At 45.1% G+C, this 25,773-nt stretch overlaps 1 protein-coding gene across 1 annotated transcript in view; it reads left to right on the forward strand.

Moving 5' to 3' along the window:
• ALK (ALK receptor tyrosine kinase) overlaps positions 1-25,773 on the forward strand; it is a 713,856-nt gene that overhangs the window by 596,866 nt on the left and 91,217 nt on the right. The window contains exon 10 of the mRNA XM_060168966.1: positions 18,250-18,419. Coding sequence (XP_060024949.1) covers positions 18,250-18,419 — 170 coding nt within the window. The remainder of the gene's footprint in view (positions 1-18,249; positions 18,420-25,773) is intronic.

The following is a 25,773-nucleotide window of genomic DNA, read 5'->3' on the forward strand; positions in this document are numbered from 1 at the left end:
CCTAAGTCCAAGTCAGGTTCCATCACTGACTGGCTGTACAATTTGTTTGATCAGCTGATAACCTCTCAGGACCACAGTTTCCCCACCTGGAAAGTAGAGACAATAAGAGTGCCTACCCCAAGGAGGTGAGGCTTAAATAGGTTAATATGTAAAGGGCTTATCACAAGGTCTGGCACAACGTAGGTACTGCAATAGTTAACCAACAGTCTCTGGTACCCTGTATAATTATGCAAAGGAGAAAGGGAGAGAGGAAGAGGACTTAGCCAAAAACCTGCCTCCATGCTCTTGGAGAGCCGGGCCGTGCCTGTGCTTCTCTGCACTCCCACCAAGCACTGCGTCAACGCCTTGCACACAGGAGAAAGCCAGCACAGAGTTTACATTCGTCTGTCCTCTCTTTCTGGAAACTCATAGGTGAAACACCTTTCTGGCTTCATTTCAGGAGCCCTTGGAGCAATTTGTTCCCTTTGAAATAGCGGGCATTGTGAAACTGACTAGATTCACTTCCCCTCTGAGGGGCTGCCAGCAATCCCAGGCAGGTGGGGCTTTGACCAGCAGAGATGCAGGAAAGAGCCTCCCCCTGCTTAGGGGTACAGGCAAATTCAAGCCCTCCAGGCTTTTTGTGAAATAAAAACCCACAAACATAAAAAAAAAAAGAATGGAAGAGACGTATCAATGATTTTTTTTTTTAATCAGAAGAATAGTCAGATTACATCTGATGCTTTACCCAGTAGGCAAATAGGGGTTCATGCTGTGTGGTTTGTAGCAGCCTTACTCCTGGTTCAATTTTATAACTCTACGTTTGCCCCATCTTCCTTACCCTCTCCTAGTTTATGTTATCTGACTAGGTTTTGTGTATCTCTGTGAGCCACCTTAAATCCTTTCTTGAAGAAGTCAGGGCACAAATAAATAGAGTCATTATGTTAAATTGTATTTGAGAAACCACGCTTTCCGGTGCAGATGATGGAATTACTCAGTCATCATTGATATCTCTCGGGTGCCACAGAGCAGCACCTAGAAAGGGAGGCTTCTTAAGAGAAAATCTAAATGAGGAGAGTTGGTTGGCCCATCTGAGAGGTGAGGGGGATCCTTAAAAGCATTTCATCTTTAAATTTATTCTTCACTGGATTTAATATGAGGCTGATTTCAGAAAAAGAAATGTCAAGGTAAAACTGGTATTTTTCTAATACTTCATCATTTCTCTAATAACCTTTGGGTTGATCAATAGCTTCAACAGGTGTTTTGTTTTACTGGCCTGTTCTGTTATTCCTCCAGTCACATCTGCTCTGGGCGGTTTCCGCTATTTCCTGCCCTTTTCCAGAACTTGGCTCAGCACAAGGAGTGAAGGGAAAGCAATGAGTCCAGTCCGCAATCAGCTCAGTTATTTCGCATTCAGGTTTCAGACTATTCATCTCAGGCTGATGGGTCTTTGAATTCCCAACGTTGGGGGAAATGTTTTCATCAGAAAAATAAATGACCAAGATAGAAATATGCATTTCCAGGTTCGTAAGCCCTGCCATCTATTTCACTCGAATCCTAAATGCCGAAGGCAGGAAGTTGATTTCCACCTCTCCGGCTGGCTGAATGTCAGCGACGGGGAAACGGATGTTGCATTGCTGTGTGAGACTGTGTGAGGTTAACCCCCCAGCCCTAAAGAGGCCTCCGATGGCTGTGGGGCCCTAGTGCAGGAAGGCGGACACCGGATAGAGCCAGGGGTGAAGGTCTCTGATGAGGGGCGGGCCCACGGGAGCAGGCGGCTGGCTGAGCTGAGCTCCAGGCTGACACCCACCACTGAGCACCTTCTCTAAACCCTAACAGTCCTGGTCCATGGCCTCCAGGGAGCTGAAGTAATTGCAGAATAGCTCAAAATACTCCAAGAAACCCCACAGTCGTCAGTGGGTTCCATAGGGGAATTGGTGTCGCCTTTGATGCCTTTCCTTGGAAATCTAGCTGTAAGCGGACTAGTAGGCCTAGGTTTCTCCAGCTGCGGTCACTTGGAAAACATGACAAATGCAGATTCTTGGGACCCACCCCAGACTTCCTGAATGACGTGACTGACAGGGGCCCGGGGATCTGCATTTTCAAACCCCACACTTGGTGATTCGGATGCACACTGAGACTTAAGAGTGACTGGCCATAGGCGTCCTGCCAGTTGTGACCAAAACTCATTCTGAGCCCATGCTGAGACTTGTCCTCCATTACCTGGGACTCCAAAGAACGTGCTGTGATTTGCCTTTTAGAAAGATGAGTCACAGAAGGGGGCAGAAATGACAGGGCGGGGGACAGACGTGGTAGAGACAGAAGGGGCTGGGAGAGCACCTCTCAGAGCCCGCGTGGAGCCGGGTCAGGTGCCCACCGACAATGGAGACAGAGCCAGGGTGTGTCTTTGTGCCAACCAGCTTGCAGAGCACTCAGAAGCCTTCCAGTTCCGGCCTCCTCCCTCCAGACCCCTGCAGCACCGCAGCCAGCCGCCTCTCTCCACCGTCTGCTCTCAGTGCACACGCTGCGTCCACCCCGGCCTGCACGCTTGCACAAGGGGCTTGAATATTTAAAGATTTCCGCCCAGCCCTGCCCCGCCCACCTACCACCAGCTATTCCCTGCGGGAAAGTGAGGCACCACTTATGATATATTCCGATTTTATTTTATTTTTATTTTGCTGAGCTCCAGTTCAAATAATTAAAGTTGCCTCTGGGGAGGGGAGCCTCACGGTGGCTTTCCTGCACTCGCTTGCTGTCAGAACTGCTGGCCTCCGCCGTGGCTGGGAGACACACTGGGATGTGTTTAGCATTGCAGCTGCTGGTAATAAAAAGGACGGGAGAGTGGCAGGAGCCGTCTCCACCCCTCCCCTGCCTTTCACATATCCTAGAAGCCTGAATGTCTCAACAAGCCCGGTGTGGCTTGAAGTTCTATTTTATTTGAATAGCCTGCCTGTGACTAGAATAGTTTATGCCATGTTCTCAGGACAGAACAAGGCTGGGGGGGCGGGCGGGGAAATGGGCTTCCCTCAATCTCCTCCCCCCTCCAAAACATGGAAGTAGTTTTTCATCTATGAGCTGCAGGAATGAAAGGGATACAGGAAGCGGCACGTGAGCCACTTAATTTGTAATGACAGCCTAGGCAGGCCAATTCCTGGCTACTGGTCTTCTGATCTTGCCAAAGCTGCAGCCGCCTCTGAGCTCTCCCTGCACACGCGTGCGAACACGCAGGCACACACACGCTAGGGCTGGTGCACGGCCGGTCCTTTCTACTCCTGGCATCAGCCCTGTGGTGATAAAAGCTTTCATTAGCGGCTAGGAGCTGCTGAGATGGGAGCAGAAGGCGACCAGAGGGCCTCCTCCATGTCGGCATAGGCTATCTGGCCTGCAGGGAAGGAGACCTCAGCTCAGTGTCATTAAAACCAGCAAATGTGGCCAGAGGAACGTGGGAGAGGAGGCTGGCATCTGGAATTGCCTTCTGCCACCTGTTAAGTTCTGCTCAAAGGCCCGCTGAGGAGGAGCCCGCTACGCAGGCAGGGCCCCCAAGGCTGGAGGCGAGGGAGTTGTTCAGCGAATTGCACTCTGGTTGATTTTGTAAGGCTTTCCAGGCTGCTGGTGGCCATTCCTGGACGCAGGGCCCATCCTTTCCCAGGAATCTGGCTGGTGGGGCATTCTCCAGCATCTCGGTGTAACCCACAGTGAGTGTCATGGCTGTGCTGATGGGGCTTGGTCAAGCTGGCCTCACTCCCTCCCCATGGGCAGACAAACAGGACTTCCAGATAGGAAGAAGACAGGAACTTCGTGACTCCTGTGTTTTAACAGTTTATTAAATTCAATAGCAAAATCCCCCTTGGAAAGGCAAAAAAAGGAGAATAAGAGTAACAATAATTCCTCTAGGATGGCTTGAGGTAGAAAAAAATGCAAAACCTGAATGGCTCTTCCTTTGTCAGCCCCACCAAACCCTCAACAAGCAGGAGCTAAAGACGCTAAGAATATTCTATGCAGCTCACTTTCTGGAGTAGATCCTAGGTGTCAGGGGCTGCCCCGCCCGTGATCTGGGTCAGGGTTCCTGCAGGGCTGCCCAGGGGATGGAGCATTCCATATGTTCAGGACAGGAAAGAAATGTACCCAGAGCTGCACAGCCAGTACATACAAAATCAGGATCAAACTCAGGCCTTATGACTTGAAGCCTCATGCTCTTTCTGTCACATTGCCCTGTCCCCGGCAATGGTGGTACCTTCTCAGTTTCTGGAGAGTTGATGTGGGCCTCAGAAGCGTCCCTGAGGACTGGCGTGGCTCTCACCTAACCCAGAGCCCTCACCCTACCTCACCATAGATTCCTCATCTCCAGAGGCAGGAAGGGAATTCATAGCATTTTGTAGCAGACTAGTTACCCACTTTGCCTCTCCTCAAGCTGGGACTAGTTGCTGGGTCTAATTCCTGAGCAACCGAGGCGACACTGCCACTCCCCTTGTATGTGCCTTGTTCTCAGCCCCACGTGCTCTCACTTACTTTAGCAAATCAGGAAGGAGAAGCTACCCCAAGGGGCTTCACGAGCTTGATCCTGAGTAAGGCTGTCATTTCCTGGATTCATTCAACATGCTGCCTAGAACATGGGCCCACCTGGGGAGAAGCAAACTTCAGCCTTCCCTTCTCCCTACTTACCGTCCTCCCCTGTGTCTCAGCTGAGTGCTGACTGGTGGAAGAGCAAGCAGTTTCTTCCAGAGTCCACCTAGGACAGCCTCTGCCTTGTGTGGCCAAGCAATGCTGCACAAACACTTTGTGGTGGCTGCAGAAACCCTCTTTGTAAACAGTTAGGGCTCAATGCCAAGCTAGGGGGGACTCTGGGGCAACACCATGCCTAGCTCCCCTCCCACGAGCCTGAGCACCTTTGCACGGTGTTTGAGGTCTGGATATCCAACTCCCAGCTCATCTAATGCTGTGACATCCACTGCAGTGACAGAACGCTCACCGACTCACAGGCAAGTCCCGCTCGTCTTCGGACAGCTCCAGGCTTCAGTGTTGGCTTAAATCAAGAGCGAATCCAGCTAGACTTGCCAGGGCTTGCTTTTGCACCCTCTACTCTCTGCACCCCTCCTCTTCGGCTTCGAGGAGCCTTGAAGAAGCAGGGATAGAACTCCATGCTTTCTGTGTGACATCCAGCTGGGCTGTCCATCTCTGTCCAGGACGTCATGGTGGGCCCAGCAGGAAGCACAGGGCCCCTCTGGCTCCCATGTGGTGATGCTGACACCTCAAGCAAGTCAGAGCAGCGCGGTGGCCCCAGGCAGCTGCCTCCCCCCACTGCCCCATGGCCCGAGAGTTGTGACATCTCCCATGTCCAGAGGAGCCCAGCTGGTCATTCGGGGTCAGGACAAAAGGAGCATCACCAAGGCAGTGTGACGTGATAGGAGAAGCAGCACCTTGAGGTCATTCAGACCTTGGTGGAATCCTGCCACTTTCTAGCAGGGTGACCTTGTGCAAATACCTCACTCTTCTCAGCTTCAGTATCCTCTGCAGGGCTGTTGGGAGAAACGAGTAGCCAAGATAGAAGAGTGCCCGGCCCGGATCTGGACACATGGTAGATGCTTAATAAGTGTGGTTTCTGCTCCTCCACTGCTGCTATTACTATTATTACTTTTTTTTTTTTTTTGGTGGTGGTACGCGGGCCTCTCACTTTTGTGGCCTCTCCCGTTGCGGAGCACAGGCTTCGGACGCGCAGGCCCAGCGGCCATGGCTCACGGGCCCAGCCGCTCCGCGGCATGTGGGATCCTCCCCGACCGGGGCACGAACCCGTGTCCCCTGCATCGGCAGGCGGACTCTCAACCACTGCACCACCAGGGAAGCCCTACTATTATTACTTTTGTGATGAGTCCAAGGTCAAAGGCCAGAGCCTGCCCTATCCTGAATCTGGAGAACTTGGTCAGGGGTGGCACCCTCAGGACGAGATACATGGCAGCTGCCAGGATGGGACCAGAAAGGCAGCGTGGAACTTGGCTGGGTTGGATGGGCACACAGATGCCTGGTGGGAGCACTGAGGAAGGGAGGGGCACAGAGGGTCCTCACTCAGGCGGGGAGCCAGCGAGTATTCATTTCAAACACACCATGTGACCAGCCGTGCAGGAGACAGACCGCAGGAATCTGGGAACTTTTTAGTGTTTATTCAGCAGAAAAGTTAAGAACACTTACTTTCAGTATGACAGGTCCTGGTCTCCAAGTTACTTATGAACCACGTGGCTATGTTACATTAAAAAGCAAGCCAAAATTCTTAACTAGAGCCCTCAAACACCCTAAATCTTTGTACTCCTAGGAGAAAGAAACCTTCCCTTAGTCTGGGGCTAAGGGAGGGACCCTTAATAACTGTAAAGTAACTAAAGGAGTACGGTAGCCCCCCCTTATCCATGGAGGATACGTTCCAAGACCCGCAGTCGATGCCTGAAACCACAGATAGTACCAAACCCCATATATACTATGTTTTATCCTATACTGACACGTGGGTAGTGTATACAGCATGGATACACTGGCCAAAAGGATGATTCATGTCCCAGGCGCGACAGAGCGGGTCAGCAGGAGATTTCATCATTTTGTTCTGCTACTCAGAACGGTGCAGAATTTAAAACTTATGAATTGTTTATTTCTGGAATTTTCCATTTCATATTTTTGGACTGCAGTTGACCTTAGGTAACTGAAACTACAGAAAGGGAAACCGCTGATTAAGGGGACTACTATATTTTTTAAATAGTGATCCCCTCCTGTGTGTCTGGCACTGTGCTAAGCATCTCACTTGCATTATCTTATTAACAAAACAGACTTGTGAGGAATTGTTACCCCCATTTACTGATGCAGAATCTGGGGCTTCAAAAGCTTAAGTAACTTACTAGCCACCCTTGCTAGTGAAAGGCAGAGCCAGGATTCAGAACAGGTCTGTCCAACTCCAAAGCCAATCCTGCAAACACTCTAAGGTCACTGGACTAGACGTAGGTCACTCAAGTCAGTCAGTCTCCCTAATTGGGAATAAAACTGCCTGTGTTACTTGCTCGAGGATCAGATGAAAATAGGAAAGCTCTTTGCAATCTCTACAATATTTTATGAACGGCAGAAATTATTATTATCCCTCTTCTTACTCTGCATAGGCGTGAAGAAGCCACTGCTGACATAAATTCAGACGTCCTTATTTCTCCTCTGGGTCAATTAGCAACATGCAGACAGCTTGGGAGCATTCTTTTGCACAGTTCCTAGTATTAGCACCAGGGGGATGTGCCCAATGAACCTGCTTCATCATAATTAATTAATTAATTGTGCAGCTTCTCAATCGTGAGTATAACCTTGATCCAGGATAAGCGCAAACAAGGAGACTCCTCATCGATTCTCAAGGGTCCAACAAATATAGCCCTACTGAGATTTGGAGTCCAAATAATTCTTACCTCAGTACCTAGAGCTGGGAAGCCACTGGAACCTAGCATTCTGTCACCACTTACTGTAATGTGGTTGATGCTGCCAGAACACATGCTAATGGGCTAAAGTAATCAACAGCCATTGTAATTACAGTCAGACATAATTAATTTAATACCTTTGAGTCATTCAAACTTAATACCTCAGCCATTACATGATGAAACTGAGGCATAGAAGAATTACTGTCAAGGCTCATGGGTGTGAATAAAGTCCTCCTGGGCACTTGGCAGAGATTTGGGTCCGATTCCAAGTCCACCTGTTCATCATACGCCCCCTTGTGGCTCCCACTAGTGGTGATCATTATAACACGTTCGTGTGGTCCACATGCACCGGCCATCCTGTTGAAAGCACGCTCTCCCCAGCTGTCAGGGCATAAACACTCCCCAGGCGGCTTTGCGACTTGCAGATACTCTCGTGCCTGGAGTCCATTCTCTTTCTGATGGCTGTTCATGAAGGTTGTAGGAATTTCATTTCACAGAGTCAATCCTGTTCCCCAGCTAAAGGATTTCAAAGCTATTTCTCAGCATCATCTCTATCACCTACAGAGAAACTGAGGCACAGAGGAGGTTGTTTGCCCAAGATCACCTCATTACAATGTAACTCAAAAGAAAATATTGTTTTCTTCCCACAAGACTGGAAAGATAATTCTATAGGGAACCTGGAATATAAAACACTGGACTGAAATTTTTAATACAGCATCCTTCATCCTGTCCTATTCTGCTTTTTGTGAGCTGTTTATCTCTGTCGTTGTTCCCTACCTGCTTTTTCCAATACAGGAAGAGGAGCTAACGTTGATAAATGTATCTGGTAAGCTGGGCACTGGGCTCACATAATCCTATTAAAGTCTCCTAGTGACTCTATAAGGAGAGTACGGTTGGCCCCATTTCACAGATGAAGACTGAGGCCCTGAGATATTATGTCATAAATAAAGACAGAAATGTTCTTTCTGATTCCAGAGCCACAGCATGACCCCACTTCATTCCCCCAGAAACTCCCACCTTCCCTTGGTCTTCCTTGCAAAGCCCACAGTTCAGGCCAGAGAACCTGATCCTCCCCAAAGCGGTGAAAAGACAGCATTCTCTTCTCCCACTTTCCAATGATATCGGAATCCTCCCTTGATGCCTTTTTTAATGCAGCGTTTATTGTTTTTTCTGATTACAGAAATGCTCTGCATTCATTGTAGAACATTAGGAAAAACTAAAGAAGAAAATTGAAATTGCCCAGTCTTACGCTCCAAAGATAACCCCTGTTACCATGTTTGTAAATTTCTTTCCAGGCAGATAAATGTAGATTTGAGCAGAGGGAGAGATAGATAAAGGGTTTATACAAATTTGGTATCATACCGTATAAGCATTTTGTGTCTTCTTCATTACTTAATATTGTATTTTCCTAGATCAATATCATTCTTCATAAATATGATTTTACCCTAAATTTATTCATTTTGTTCTAGTTATCAAAAGTAATTGATGTTCATTGTAAAAAATTTAGAAAAGAAAGAAAATACCAAAGAAGGAAAAAAATACCCGTAACTTCGTAACTTCACCAGCCAGGGTCCAACAAATATATAATCTTCATTGCTTTTCTTGCTGTGTTTTTGCAGAGGGGGCATGTGGATGTCCCTGGCTGGGTGTTCTGTGGCTTCAGTGTGATGCCTGAGAAAGAAGGAAAGACATGGGGTGCTGTTTTCAGAAAGGATCTCAATGTTTTAAGTCTCTTACATGGCCAGGAATCCTTATGCCTCCGTAATTGCAAGTATTTCCCAGCATATTTTATTTGCTTGTTATCAGAAATCCGCATCTGGCCTGCTTCTTGCTGAGTCGGGTTGATTTTTCATTAGGCTATTTATAGCTAGAGAGTTGGTGTTTATTTTTTCTGGGTGAATTAGAAGATGGTGTACAAAACACTGGGTTTTGCAGTGAATCAGTACTCTCAGTTAAAATTAATAAGACCATATTGAAACCAAGGACCTCTTAAAATTACAAATTCAACCAAGGGAGAAAGGGGGGTGGTGGGAGGAATTGGGAGATTGGGATTGACATATACACACTATTGATACTATGTATAAAATAGATAACTAATGAGAACATACTGTATAGCACAGGGAACTCTACTTAATGCACTGTGGTGACCTAAATGGGAAGGAAAAAGAGGGGATATACATATATGTATAGCTGATTCATTTTGCTGTGCAGTAGAAACTAACACAACATTGTAAAGCAGCTACACTCCGATAAAAATTAATTTAAAAAAATAAAATTACAAGTTCACACCCAGAATTAACAGCCCTGTTGCATCTTAGATTGGGAAGAAGCTTTAACCTCCATTCAAAGCTTGGATGTCCTTGACGACATCCCTAATCCTGGCCATCCAGTGAGTGCTGGGTGACCCATAGTGTGGGGAATATCGAAGGAGTACCCACCCCACTGCCACAAACAAGCTCATTTCTGAGCATCTCAGTCTGTTAAAATGTGTTTTCTTCTGTTTAAGTGAAATACGCACTAGAACATCCATTCTTGGTTTTGTCTCTACTGCTAGAATACATGCAGCCCTTCAGAAATTCAAAGAAACGTAGCACCTCCCCTTCATAGCATTTCCTATATTTGGGGGTGCTGCCTGCTAGTAGACATTATTTGATACCATTGAGTCTCTTTTGTCCAACTTCAGCCTAAATTCCATACTGATTTTTTTTTAATTGGTTCAAGAGAAACTTGTGAAGTTGCCACAAGATATGCATAGCAAACAGGGGGCATATTCTAGACATAAAATTGCAGTCATTACCTCTGGAGGAGGAAAGGGCCGTGAGAGAAATAATAGCATTAGGCCTGGCCACGAGCCTGCTCCTGCTTTGCATACAGAACTTTAATTAATAAAATGACAAACACTGGTAGCACATAATTGGAAAGTCTATTGGGCCCCACCAAGAGGGAGGGAAAAATGGCCCAGAAAGGGCGGGCTGGGGCCAGAAAATACGATTGCTGGTGGCGTGCTCCTGGCGTTGTCCCTTTTCACTTGTCTCATTTGTTGTCTGCATGTAAAAGGGTTTATTAGTCAAAAGCTGTCACTTATGATCTATATCTATTAGAATGGGTCTAGAAAGGATCAAAAATTTTATTGTTACAGGCTCCGACAAGTGTTACTTCCCACAAATATTATGTAGGATTTGTATAAGAGTTCCCATATTTGTGTGAATACATTTGAGGTACACCACACAGACACACAGACACACAGACACACACACACACACACACACACACACACATTTGTGACTATTAATTGTCTGGCAGAGGCAGAAACAAAGGTTGTAAATGGTTTAAAATGCACTATATCGGTAATTCCCCCAATATGAAGATGCTTCTATGATAAGATCTTATTAAAATATAAATTCTGATTCAGCAGGTCAAGGGTAAGGCCTGAGACCCTACATTTCTAACAAACTCCCAGTCGTGCCAACACTGCTGGTCCACAGACCACACTTTGAGCAACGAGTATCTAGAAAACCTTCACAAGACACACCCAAAAGATTTATGTATTACTGTAATATGTTACATGTGTATAGCTCTATAGATACGGTAGAAGGAACATAGAACCTAGTGTGGAATCCAGGTCTGCAGCATATGGGCTTAGTGACCATGCATGACATACTTAACCTCTCTAAGCCTTAGCTTCCACATCCGAAAAATGGGTATGATAATATGTACAGGAAGGGATGTTGTGAGTGTAAAATGAGACAGCATGTACGAGTGCCTAGTATAGCTCTCTAATATTCAATAAAAAGTCAGTTAATGCAGGAATAAATTGCAGACATAGAGAATGGGTTTGAGGACATGGGGAGGGGAAGGGTAAGCTGGGACGACGCGAGAGAGTGGCATGGACATATATACACTACCAAATGTAAAATAGATAGCTAGTGGGAAGCAGCTGTATCGCACGGGGAGATCAGCTCGGTGCTTTGTGACCGCCTAGAGGGGTGGGATAAGGAGGGTGGGAGGGAGACACAAGAGGGAGTGGATATGGGGATATATGTATACATATAGCTGATTGACTTTGTTATACAACAGAAACTAACACACCACTGTAAAGCAATTATACTCCAATAAAGATGTTAAAAAAAAGAAAGTCAATTAATGAAGTGCTTTATCCTGTAGGCCACCCAGATAGAAATTGGTCTCATTAAGATCAAATTCCAAGAGAGTTTTTTGCCTACTCTGGGTACCTGAACTTGACTGTCAAGATCAAACCAGGCCTACGTGATTTGAGTATCCACATATAATGACATCAAAAGGGTTATTTAACTTAGGGCTATATAAAGAAAATGGAAGACTTCAAAAAAGACTTCAGCCTTCAATCTGTTCTGGGAATCACATATAGTTGCTCTATACACTTAGATACAAGTAATTAATAAGGGATATTCTGTAAGAATTGATATCTGTCCTCCAGTTCTATTGAAGAAATTGTTGAGGACCTTATCCTGTAGGTCCAAGATGATAGTTCTGGTCCTGTTTGCATCCTCAGATCATCCCTGCTCACCCTCAGCCCACGGATCTCTCACTCTCAAGGTCATTCTCAGGCTTTGCCCAGGGATTGTGTGGCAGCCACATGAAGACTCTCTGCTGAGGACTGTGTCCTCCCGCACTGCAGGAAAAGCATTCCTTCTATACCTTGGTGGTGGTGAGCACAGCATAAGCCATTTTTTAGCTATTTAATGACTGCCTTTTACTCAAAGTCCAAGATGAAAATGGACCCCTCATCGAGAAGGCCAGGCTGCTTCCTGCACTAAGTAGCCCCATCTTCCCAGTGGTCTCAGCCTGGCTGCACTTTAGAATCACCTGGAGAGATTTGAAAAACTGTCAGTGCCCAGGACCTACCCAAGGCCAATTAAATCAGAATCTCTGGGGGTGGAGCCCAGATGTGGGTAGTCCTGAAAGCTCCCCGGGTGATCCTAATCTGCAAAGCATGTTGAAAACCACAGGTTTAACCATTTCATTCACTATATGTGAGCTCTACTTTCACATTCTTTAGTTCACTCAAATCTTTTTTTTTTTTTTTTGCGGTACGCAGGCCTCTCACTGTTGTGGCCTCTCCCATTGCGGAGCACAGGCTCCGTATGCACAGGCTCAGCGGCCATGGCTCACAGGCCCAGCCGCTCCACGGTATGTGGGACCTTCCCGGACCGGGCCCGAACCCGTGTCCCCCGCATCGGCAGGCGGACTCTCAACCACTGCACCACCAGGGAAGCCCCACTCAATCTTTATAAGCACTTTTAAGGCCAGCAGGGATGGTATGGTTATTATCACAAGTTTGTCTATAAGAAAATAGAGGTTCAGAAGGGGTAAGTGGTTGGCTTAAACTCATACAGTTAATTCTTTCTGGCCTTGGAGAACAAACTCCAAGTTATCCCATTGTCAACAGGCAAGGAAACAAGGAGAGTCTGACAAGCCACCTGAGAATGAATGTTGATACAAAGAGCAGTTGCTTCTGGCATGTTCTGGAAAGGCAGTGGGACGAGTGATAGAAGCAGAGGGGCAAGGCCCTAGAGGCTGCTCTCTAGTTCCATGCTTCTCTGCAGATTTTGATGCAGTAGGTCTGGGGTCGGGCCAGAGATTCTGAATCTCTAACGAGTTCCCAGGCAACATGGATGACACCAGCCTGAAGAGCCCTCCTTGAGTAGCAAAGCACTGACTGACTCTTAGAAGCAGAATCTGGAATCACTGGGTTTAAGTACAGGTGAGAAATGGTTAAGTGAAAGGCTTTAGGTTCTGCACTGCCTGTATCTTGAGAAAGAACAGCATCTGCCTGGCTACCTCACATCTTACCAGACACTCAGTGGATGAAAAACATAAATGGCCAAAAAGCATGCTTTGCTAGCTGCTCACTGACTGCCAGCAGGCAATCTTATTCCAAACCATTTGCATCCATTTCCAGAACTAGACTTTGCTGAAACTCAGACAGTGCACACCTCAGCTTGAGCTTGGCTATAGGTACCTGTTTCCTAAATAGGTGGTAATATTGTAAGATGAAAGTTAATTTTTAATTCTTCTATTTATTCATAGCACTAAACTGGATTAAGCGGCCATCTTGACCCAAATCCTGACTATCTTATGTCAAGTGTCTTGACTTGACTGTCTTATGTCCTCACTGTCAAGTGGCTCTGATTACTTTCCCTTTTGCTGTACTCAGCACAATTGCAGTTACTCATTTAAATTCAGACTTCCTGACTAGACGATAAGCTCCTTGAGGGCAGGGAAGAGATGCATAATGTACAGCACAGAGTAGGTATGCAATAAATATTTGTTGAATGAATGGATGGTCATCCCTCTCAAGGACTGATACCCAGAGGGAGCCCGGTAGACCTCTTAAGGAGCTAAGGATGCCATCCTAGGCACCATCCCTTGGCAGCCAGCCCAGTTCTCTCTTGCCCAGGCTTATTGTCATAAAATACAGTGCAGGAAGATGGAGAAACTCAGCAGTCACTGGTCTATGGCCCCGTGTCTATTGTATAAGACAGGACTATATCTCACCGACATGCTCATGCCACTAGCAGAATCTACTTCAAATGTAGTTTCCTAAGAGCAACTGAGAACTATACAGTTTGCCTACAGCCAGTTGGCTGCGAAGTGGGTAGACCCTCCCCCCTTTCCGGGAACCTGACCCCTGGAATGCAGGCAAATGCTAAGGAGCTTCACAGGATGCAGAGCTGGTTTCTGTCCCTGAGAGGGGGAACCTGGTAAAGAGGAGGGTCTTCTTGTGTATGTATACATTTTTATTCCTTCTTACATTGATCGGCTCCTACCATGTGCCTACACTTGACAACTACTGTGAATTCAAGATGAATAAGACAGTCTCTGCCTTGAAGCAACTTGTGGCCCAAGGGGGATGAGGGTAGGAGGGAAGACAAGGCAGCAGAGCTACACCCCGTGATGGTCCCACCAGCTTCCGTTATAAGAGTTCAGACAAGGGGGATGTCATTTCTAAGACAGGTTAGAAGAAATGGCTCCATGAACAAAAAAAAAAAAAAGATTTATTTTTTAAGTGGCAAGAAGGAAAGAGGAGGTAGAAGAAATGGAAGGATCAAAAGCACAGAAGCAGAAAAACGCGGCAGGTGCAAATCTGGCATGTAGACCTGTGGGGGGAATCTAGGAACCCACACTCCTTTAGCCCCAACCTGTGGACTCCTGGGTGAAAACTCTGGCAGTTCCCACGACTTATCTGGTCACTCTAAGGTAATACACACCTAAAGTCTCTTCAAAACCCAAAACACATGCGTATTGAGAAATCAAAATTCCCATTCCGTCAAAACTTCTGTCTTGCTTAAAGTCAGGGCTTCTTCCTTTCCCCTCCGCCTACCACTCTCGGCCCTGTTGCAGATTAAAAGCCTGGAATCTGGGAGACGGTGATCATTGGGCTCTTTCTTCTTCATCCAACTCTCCTCCTCTTCTTGCTAACTTCTGACCCTTCAAGATCTTAAGTGCAGGGAAAGAGAAGAGGTAAGGAGAATAGGGAAGCTCTTACTTGGCCCAGACTGTTATAGTGACCTGCGTTGGTATTCTCCAGATGTGACAGGTATTTAAGGCTTACTATTTCTCACAGGGGGCACTTTTGCGGTTTGTTTGGAGGTCTACCTTTCTCCCCAGTCCCTCCACTATGGCTGGGAATCTTTTGCCTTGACTAGGGCATATGTGTCTCCCATCCAGTTGGTCACTTACTGCTTACTCTGCCTTTGGGCATCTCAGGATATCTGCAGCTTCCTTCTGCTGAGTTCTATTTACCCCTCCAAGCAGCCCTTGCAGGCAAGATCTAAAATGACTGACATGGGCTCCTTTGTACACGGCCCCCTCTAGTGTAGTTTACGTGCAGCCCTCATGCATTTTTTTTTTGCCCCAGCAAACTCTGGGAGCGCAGGCCACCCAAAACTGTCACTTCTCCCTTGTTCTGCCACCAAAGCAGCTAACCACCCTCTTGTTCATACTTTAGATTTTCCAGGTGAGAGATTGACACTAATCCACTGTGCTGCCAAATTGCAGGGGGTAAATATTGAGTACTTGTTATGGTAGCACTAAAACCACTCTCTCCTGAGTTGGGATGAAAAGGGAGCCTTCTTCACAGGAAGGTGAAGTGAGGTGAAACTCATGATACACCAGAAGCACCTTCCCAAGACTCTCTCTTAGGAGTCAACCACCAACTTTTTTATATCCAAAGTCTGGTTGAGGGATTAAGAAATGTGTACCCTATTTTCATCCACGTCTCTTGAAAGCCCTGTATCTCGCTATGCTGTCAGACTTCCCATTGAAATGTAATATCTATTGCCTCAGGGCTTGAGCCAAAATTCCTTTTTAATATTTTGTTGCACTATGTATTATCTCATCTAATTGGCCCTATAACCTTGTAAGATAGATAAAACAATTCCCTTCTTAGAGAACAGAGAACTGAGCTTCAAATTGACCAAAGTGGCAAGAACAAGTTTTGAATCCAGATCTCTCAGACTCTAGAGCTCTTAGACCATCCTAGGAGGATACATGTGGCTCAGCAAAAGTACTTGATAAATATCCATTGAATGATTAGAAAGTTGATTTGTCTAGATTATAGAGGAATGTGAATGGCTTGATATTAATTGATAGGGAGTGAGAAACCATTGCAGAGTCACAGATGGCAGTGATAAACAGGAAAATGTGACAGAGATATACCGAAGTATTTAGAAGGGAGAAAGAATGGATAGGGAGAGGCACTTTTGGAGGCTATGGAAAGAGTACAAAGAGAAAGTTATAGAGGACGTGGTGAATGTTACTTTAGAATCATGAGGATAGAAGCCAGACTGAAGGAATTTAAAGAGAGAATGGGCAACAAGGAAATAGAAGCAGTGGTTACGTACCAGTTATCCAAAATGTTAACATCTGAATGGAGGTACAGAAATAGGTTGCAAGCCACAGGAGCTAGCAGGATCAAATAAAAAATATTTTTCCAGGATACGTGAAACCTGATCTTGTTTGTAAATAGAGGAGCCAGAAAGTAGAGAGACTCTGAGGTGCTGAAGAAAGGAAGAGCTGTTATTGAGAGCAAGGACGAGGGTAGCAGGGTGGAAAGAGAAGGGGTTAGAAGAAAGTGAAGGGCACGTCTTCCTATAAGACAGGGAAGGAAGAGAGAAGGTAGATAAATAGATAATTATGCTGTGGGGGAAAAAAAGAGGTTGAAGGAGATTGCACCTGGTACAGTAAATCTTTATCAGTAAAGTAGGAATCAAAATAACGGATCGGGAATTGGGGACCAAGAGATGACAGCATCAGTGATTGAGGAAGAGTTTGAAACACCCACTGTGCTATGTGTGTTAAGAAATCAACTGTGGAAATCACTAGTGAATGAATAAGTACCATGAACATAAACCATCCAGGACATTAAGGTTCAACAGTCCAAATCAGCAATATTCTGTGGCCAGGGAGCAAAAGGAGAAAAAGCATGTAGCAAGCATTGCCCCAAGCTGGTTGCTGCAGGATAATGAGCTGAGAGGGCTGAGAGGGTTTAGTTAGCAAGAGTAGGATTAAAATTTCCTGTCATGGCATCCAGACTGCTCAAGAAAGCCAAGTGGGACCAGTGAAAAAATTTAACAGATTTGTGAGATTATCCTGGGACATGCAGTGGAGACAAGTATTTGCTACACTGGATTTGGGAAAATGGGAAAGGTATAAGCGAAGAGGTTATATGGTTATATAGACCAGGCTTACCAGGCTCAGGGGTGGCCTTCTTAGTGAAGGGTTGATATGCAACAGAGCCGGGAGTCTTCTGCTTCAGTGCCTCATGGTACGTAACCTCTTCGATCAAATTGTGAGTCAACCATGAATTTAGAGTCTAGGAGAAAAGCAGTAGTGGTTTACAGGGAAGCATGTCGTCAAACAATGAGAATCAGAGAAAAGGAGGGATCATAGCTGATGAAAACTCCAGGTTGCCATAGGACATAATTTATCTTCCTTTCTATAATAGCCATTTTTATTACAGGATCTGAACAGGAATATTTAGGACAATGATATGCTGTAGTTGTCCTAAGTTTTAAATGTTGTTTATAGATTGTCTATCAAACATACAACCTCTATTATTTTAAACACAAAGACCAGAGACCTTGTTTATAGTATATACTGCCTCTGGGCATGACTGTACTTAAACTTTCTGAGATAGATTACAGTTCCCTTTCACATGTCTTAGGGTACAATGCCATAGAAACCTATAATAAAGACACAATGAAAACATATAATTATATCTTGCTTTAGGCAAAGTGTGCACCCTCATTCTGAAAGATACCACATTAAAAGATCTTTATAGGTAGATTCTTATCTCACTTTTGCCCACCAGTGACCACAGGTATCAAGTCATAGGGTCTCCAGTTAGCTAAGACATGACATGGTACCATTCAAATAAGATTATTATACTCTTTGGGGAAGGAATAAAAATCAATGATACCTAAATTGCTAGAAGAAATTGAATCACAGAATCACTTGCCCAAGGTCACAAAGTGAATTGGGGCCACAGACAATAACCTTTGGGTCCTATTTAGGAAGTTCATTTAATACCCTATTGATCTCGATATACCCTTAGAGGCAGAATCTTGTGAAGTTTAAGATGATGACATCAACCTGAACAAAGTTCCAAAATTGCCCATCAGTTTCCCCCTCTCACCTCCTTGAACCTTGGTGAAAGCCACTTGGGGAGACAGCGAGTGAGATCAGGCTGTGGGTGACCTGCTCTCCTCACGGGGAAGACCTTGGTGGAGTCTCCAGCCAAATCCTTGAGCATTCCAGGAAGGTAAGTAACACCTAGTCCTTCTGGCTCTTCTCTCCCTTGCAGCTCCGAATGTCCTGGCTCATCCGTGGAGTGTTGCAGGGAAATGTCTCCTTGGTGCTGGTGGAGAACAAAACCGGGAAGGAACAAAGCAGAATGATCTGGCATGTTGCCACCACGGAAGGCTTGAGCCTGTGGCAGTGGACGGCGCTGCCTCTCCTTGATGTGGCCGACAGGTGAGCCTTTACCCAGCCCCATCAATCCCTTTTCCTGTATCAGCCAAAATGCAGAGGGGCCCTTGTCTTCCCTCCCCCTATTCCTTCTACCCAAGACACACATCCAGATATGCACAGACACGTGCACACACAAATGTGCACACACATTCTTCCTGCAGACTTACAGGAAGCACTGAGTTTCTCTGAGGGGTTTCCATGCTAATGAGATGAGTATCTCTCACACCTCTGGGCTGGCCTGATTGGCTGCCTCCAGTATCTGTAGGAAAAAGTAGAACCGAACAACTCGTATGACCCCCAAAGAATAATCAGGCGTTATGTGTATATGGCATTTGCTCTTAATTAATGGATTTTGCCTTACTTTTCCATCTGACATTCTATTTATTCCTTATTAACAATAAGAAAACCTGTGACATAGGTAGGACAGACCTTATGGAGCCTCATTCCTGCCCTTTTACAGGGTTCTCCTTCACTGAGAACCAAAGAGGTGAAACAACAGCAAGTCGGCATTGGAGTGAGGATTGGTGCTCTGGCCAATCCCAGTCCGTGCTCTGTGGAGCCTGGTCCCCAAAGCAGGTGGATGAGAAATTCTTCAGTAAACAGGGGAGTGCTTCTACCACAGGCCCTGATTCCTAGTTAGATTCTAGGACTAATGCCCTTTGTAACCTTGAACTTCTCTGGACCTCAGTTTCCTCATCTTTAAACTGAGAGGGTTGGACTAGAGGATCATTAACTCCGCCTGGCTCAGAAATGGAGCAGTAACTTCTCTGCTCAGCTGCCGCTTGTCTCCCCAGGATGGCACCAGTCTGCCACCTGCAGTCGGCCTGGAGCCAGCAGTGCCTGACCAGCACAGTTGCTAATGTGATGCTCCGCTGTGTCACACTGAACTCTCGACAGTTGGTGCTGGTCTGTTCCGGACCAAAAAGTGATGGGGAGGGAGGGACTCATTTATATAAATGGGACAGAAAACTGGATCTGGAAGGGATCTTTAAGCCATCTTTAATAGGCTAAATGTCAAACCCTACGATCCAGGGCAGCCTCTGCTTTTGACTCCCCAATACATTCAGATTGCTGTTCTAGTGGATCCTTCGAAAAATGAGGGCAAAGAGCTTAAGACAAAGTGGAGGGTGATGCCCGTTGACACACAGCTTTGTAAATATATAGCTGGGTCCCAAACTCCTCACCCAGATTTCAGAGTCTGCTATTCCCAAGAGCTCATAACTCAAGCTGTGCTGTCATACGAAGCTGCCATCAACCTCTGAGCAGCAGCTTCCCGCTCCTTCAGACGTGTGTGGGTTAAAGATCAAAGCACTTGGACATCCCAGGGCTCAGTGCTGCCCCCAGGACAAATGGATTTAATTAAAATGGAGGAAGGGGCAGTGTGGGCGCCCTCACCATAGACTAGTCTTTTGTCCTTCGGGATTGCAGGGGCTCGTGTGCAGGGCATGGGGAACAGGTGGGTAATGCCAGAGTCCTCCCTCCTGGGAAATGCTAAATTAATTCAGATGAATCAAAAGGTTTTTTTTCTCCTCGATCCAGCAAGTCCTCTCTCTTTCATAGCCACCCCAGGGGATTTAAGGCAAGTAAGATGTTGACTCTGTTCACTAACGTCAGCTAGAGTTTTGTTTGAAGGAGACTCTGTTCTTAGCCTCCCTCCTTCCTGTTAAAGGCTGTTTACCAGACTGACATTTCCAATACTGATATTGAGACCAAACCGTCCTGTGGGGATTCAGACAAAGGCCAGCTTGGTTGAATGATGCCTCGTGACCTAATAAATGTGCAATTACACAAGTGGCCCCATTCACCGGGCGCCTGCCCACCACTGACACGCTCTGATGTGGGATGCTGCCCTCCCCACTCCCTGGAACTAGAGATGATATAGGAGGCATCAAGACCCAGAGGCAAATGGAACTGGAAGAGAATGAGGCAGAGCAGCTTTCACTCGCTGAAATCCAACTAGGCTGTAGATGTGACTGCCCCATAAAACCAAAGCAGACCTGTGGATGACAGAACACAGGCTTTAGAGTCAGAAAGTCCCAAGTTTAAACACTGGCTCAGCCACTAACTAGTTGTGTGACCTCGGCCAATTACTGACCCTCTCTGGGCCTTGGCACCTACATCTGCAAAATGAGTATAACATCAGTACAATTTTACAGGATTATTACAAAACTAAATAAAGTAACTGACAAAAGCATCTATGTGTAGTACATGTCAGTGAAGTTTATTTCCCACACCCTGCATCATCATCCCTTAGTTTTGTGGCCTCAGATAATTTATTGAATACGTGGCACAAATCACAACCGCTGATCTTCCAAGTCAAGTCATATGCTATTATTTTTTAAATGTATTTATTTATTTTTGGCTGCATTGGGTCTTCTTTGCAGTGCGGGGGCTTATTGCAGTGGCTTCTGTTGTTGTGGAGCACAGGCTCTAGATGTGCGGGCTTCAGTAGTTGTGGCATGCAGGCTCAGTAGTTGTGGCTCACGGGCTTAGTTGCTCCATGGCTTGTGGGATCTTCCAGGACCAGGGATTGAACCCATGTCCCCTGCATCAGCAGGCAGATTCTTAACCACTGCACCACCAGGGAAGTCCCAAGCCATATTCTATTAAACAAAGATAATAAAGTCTACCTCTTAGGCTTGGAGAAGCAAAGTGCTTGGTGAACTGCCTGGCTCACAGTAAATGCTTAGTCAGTAGTAACTACTAACAATAACTATGATATAATAATAATAATAATAATATCTCCCCATCTAATGCCTCAGAAAAGGCTAAAATGGCCAGTTTAGCAATAATAACCAGTCATGCAACCCTAAGATGGGGGTACGTGTTCATGTGAATTTGTGGTCGTCAATGCTCTGTAGACTTCTTATAAAGGGGAAGCACATACTCCCTCTTACTTTCAGGGAGAGTGAGCTATAGCTGCCCAGATTGCCAGAAAATGAAAATGGGAGGATGGAGAAGGTAGAGGAAGAAAATAAATGAGGGAAAGAGACAAAGAAAATGGATAAAAGGCAAAGACCAACTCCCTTCCTCCCGACCCTGAGATAGGCATTGGCACCTTACCATCTGCCCACATGCCATAAAGTGTCATTAGGCAGGTCCTGGCTTCAACTATTCAGCACCTGCCTCTTGGACAGCTCTCCAGCCATGGACCTTGAGAGGGCAAGGACTTCATTCCCTATGCTGTCCCAAATCACCTCTGCTCCCAGGTTCCCCAACCTCCAGACATTACAAAGTTTTAAAAGCAACTTTATTAGGGCTAGCCCTAATGAGCTCCCAGGCTCTAGAAACTCGTCATAGCCCCTAGACATTACATGAAACTAGCCTCCACCTAGATATGGCAGTGACCTCCTGTCTTGTCTCCTTGCCTCCATTTTTTATCCCCACCCAATCCAGTCTACACAAAGAAGCTGGAATAAACATTCTGAAATGTAAATCTAATTATTTCTCATTTTTTACATCCTTCCATGGCTTCTGTGGTTTTTAGAGTGCCTTTCAATTTCCTTTAAAGAGACCTTCATTTAGGCCCACATGTGCTCTATCCAACCATAACCTCACCAGCCCCTTTTTATACACTCTTCTATTACTCTACCTGGTAACCTCACTAAACTTCTTTCAACTCAGTTGCATCATGATAAGTTCTTACTTCCAGGCTTTTGCACCTGCCATTCTCTCCACATGCAATGTTATTCTACCTTCCATCTCCCTGATTACTACCCTTCCTTAACTTTTTAAAGAAGCGTCCCCAGACCCCTAGACTGTATAGTATACATACAATACAGTCTCATGACCCTTGAAACACCCTTATAATGACTTATCACTCTTTGCTCTCTGTTTTTTATTATCTAAATATACACGCCAACAAGGCAGGAATCAGGCCTCTCTTATATTGCGGTTTCCTGATTGTGTAGTACCATACCTAACACATATGCCCAATAAATGCATGTTGACACAATAAAGTATTGAGGGAAATTGCATGTATTTTCAAATTCCAGCTGAATTAACTGAGAATTTCACTTACTGGAATCCATCTAATATTCTTCCTCTCTTCAAACTACGTCTAACAAAACAGATAGAATCACATTTTAAGAAATACTACTACACAGTGTTCTGTATATCAGAACAATACCTGTGTCCCATCAGATGAACCCAAACAGCATTTGTTACTCTTGTGACAGGGAGTTCTCTTTAGAGACTTGCCTGGTACCTGCACTCTCTTTGTCTCTGGGCACTGTCCTGCCACAATCACTTTGTAAGAAAGACTTTGATCTTAATTGTGTGCCCTGGTCCTTGTGAGTAGGGAGACCCAGAACTGGGCACTTGAGAATAAAGAGCTGTATTCAGATTGCTCCCACCTCACAGTAGTCCTTCTGTCAAGACTCAGAGAGTGTGCCATAGGTGTATACGGGCCGCTGACAGGGAGGCATTGATCCATGGAAGGATATTTCTTCTGTCCGCTTACAAACCGGCAAAGTGATAGAAACAATGCCATAGTCTGTCTTCATCATGAAGTGATAGGAACTTTACAACCTACTATAAATAGTAGCAAGAAAAAGCTCCAAAAGCCGTGCCCAAGATGCTTTGAGCAGTGGCAATGTCCCTGGAGTAGAGACATGTGCTCTCAAGGTAATTTTTTTTCTATTTTTTTAACCTTTCTTTTTTTTAAAATTTAATTTTATTTACTTTTTTATACAGCAGGTTCTTATTACTCATCCATTTTATACACATCAGTGTGTACATGTCAATCCCAATCTCCCAATTCATCCCACCCCCCCCACCCCCCGCTGCTTTCCCCCCTTGGTGTCCATATGTTTGTTCTCTACATCTGTGTCTCTATTTCTGCCCTGGAAACCGGTTCATCTGTACCATTTTTCTAGGTTCCACATATATGTGTTAATATACGATATTTGTTTTTCTCTTTCTGACTTACTTCACTCTGTATGACAGTCTCTAGATCCATCCACGTCTCTACAAATGACCCAGTTTCGTTCCTTGTATGGCTGAGTAATATTCCATTGTATATATGTGCCACATCTTCTTTATCCAGGCGTCTGTCAATGGGCATTTAGGTTGCTTCCATGACTTGGCTATCGTAAATAGTGCTGCACTGAACATTGGGGTGCATGTGTCTTTTTTTTTTTTTTTTTTTTTTGTGGTATGCGGGCCTCTCACTGTTGTGGCCTCTCCCATTGCTGAGCACAGGCTCCGGACGCGCAGGCTCAGCGGCCATGGCTCATGGGCCCAGGCGCTCCGCGGCATGTGGGATCTTCCCGGACCGGGGCACAAACCCGTGTTCCCTGCATCGGCAGGCGGACTCTCAACCACTGCGCCACCAGGGAAGCCCTGCATGTGTCTTTCCGAATTATGGTTCTCTCTTGGTATATGCCCACTAGTGGGATTGCTGGGCTGTATGGTAGTTCTATTTTTAGTTTTTTAAGGAACCTCCATACTGTTCTCCATAGTAGCTGTATCAATTTACATTCCCGCCAACAGTGCAAGAGGGTTCCCTTTTCTCCACACCCTCTCCAGCGTTTGTTGTTTGTAGATTTTCTGATGATGCCCATTCTAACTGGTGTGAGGTGATACCTCACTGTAGTTTTGATTTGCATTTCCCTAATAATTAGTGATGGTGAGCAGCTTTTCATGTGCTTCTTGGCCATCTGTATGTCTTCGTTGGAGAAATGTCTATTTAGGTCTTCTGCCCATTTTTGGATTGGGTTGTTTGTTTTTTTAATATTGAGCTGCATGAGCTGTTTATATATTTTGGAGATTAAGCCTTTGTCCGTTGATTCGTTTGCAAATATTTTCTCCCAATCTGAGGGTTGTCTTTTCATCTTGTTTATGGTTTCCTTTGCTGTGCAACATTAGGTCCCATTTGCTTATTTTTGTTTTTATTTCCATTACTCTAGGAGGTGGATCAAAAAAGATCTTGCTGTGATTTATGTCAAAGAGTTTTCTTCCTATGTTTTCCTCTAAGAGTTTTATAGTGTCCCATCTTACATTTAGGTCTCTAATCCATTTCGAGTTTATTTTTGTGTATGGTGTTAGGGAGTGTTCTAATTTCATTCTTTTACATGTAGCTGTCCAGCACGACTTATTGAAGAGACTGTCTTTTCTCCATTGTATATCTTTGCCTCCTTTGCCATAGCCTAGTTGACCATAGGTGCATGGGTTTATCCCTGGACTTTCTATCTTGTTCCATTGATCTATATTTCTGTTTTTGTGCCAGTATCGTGTTGTCTTGATTACTGTAGCTTTGTAGTATAGTCTGAAGTCAGGGAGACTGATTCCTCCAGCTCTGTTTTTTTCCCTCAAAACTGCTTTGGCTATTCGGGGTCTTTTGTGTCTCCATACAAATTTTAAGATTTTTTGTTCTAGTTCTGTAAAAAATGCCATTGGTAATTTGATAGGGATTGCATTGAATCTGTAGATTGCTTTGGATAGTATAGTCATTTTCACAATACTGATTCTTCCAATCCAAGAACATGGTATATCTCTCCATCCGTTGGTATCATCTTTAATTTCTTTCATCAGTGTCCTATAGTTTTCTGCATACAGGTCTTTTGTCTCCCTAGGTAGGTTTATTCCTAGATATTTTATTCTTTTTGTTGCAACGATAAATGGGAGTGTTTCCTTAATTTCTCTTTCAGATTTTTCATCATTAGTATATAGGCATGCAAGAGATTTCTGTGCATTAATTTTTTATCCTGCAACTTTCCAAATTCAGTGATTAGCTCTAGTAGTTTTCTGGGGGCATCTTTAGGATTCTCTATGTATAATATCATGTCATCTGCAAACAGTGACAGTTTTACTTCTTCTTTTCCAAATTGTATTCCTTTTATGTCTTTTTCTTCTCTGATTGCTGTGGCTAGGACTTCCAAAACTATGTTGAATAAAAGTGGTGAGAGTGGACATCCTTGTCTTGTTCCTGATCTTGGTGGAAATGGTTTCAGTTTTTCACCATTGAGAATGATGTTTGCTGTGGGTTTGTCATATATGGCCTTTATTATGTTGAGGTAGAGTCCCTCTATGCCCACTTTCTGGAAAGTTTTTTATCATAAATGGATGTTGGATTCTGTCAAAAGCTTTTTCTGCATCTATTGAGATGATCATATGGTTTTTATTCATCAATTTGTTAATATGGTGTATCACATTGATTGATTTGCGTACATTGAAGAATCCTTGCATCCCTGGGATAAATCCCACTTGATCATGGTGTATGATCCTTTTAATATGTTGTTGGATTCTGTTTGCTAGTGTTTTGTTGAGGATTCTTGCATCTATATTCATTAGTGATATTGGTCCGTAATTTTCTTTTTTTGTAGTATCTTTGTCTGGCTTTGGTGTCAGGGTGATG

Source organism: Lagenorhynchus albirostris, chromosome 13 (assembly GCF_949774975.1).
Source record: "Lagenorhynchus albirostris chromosome 13, mLagAlb1.1, whole genome shotgun sequence".
NCBI lineage: Eukaryota > Metazoa > Chordata > Mammalia > Artiodactyla > Delphinidae > Lagenorhynchus > Lagenorhynchus albirostris.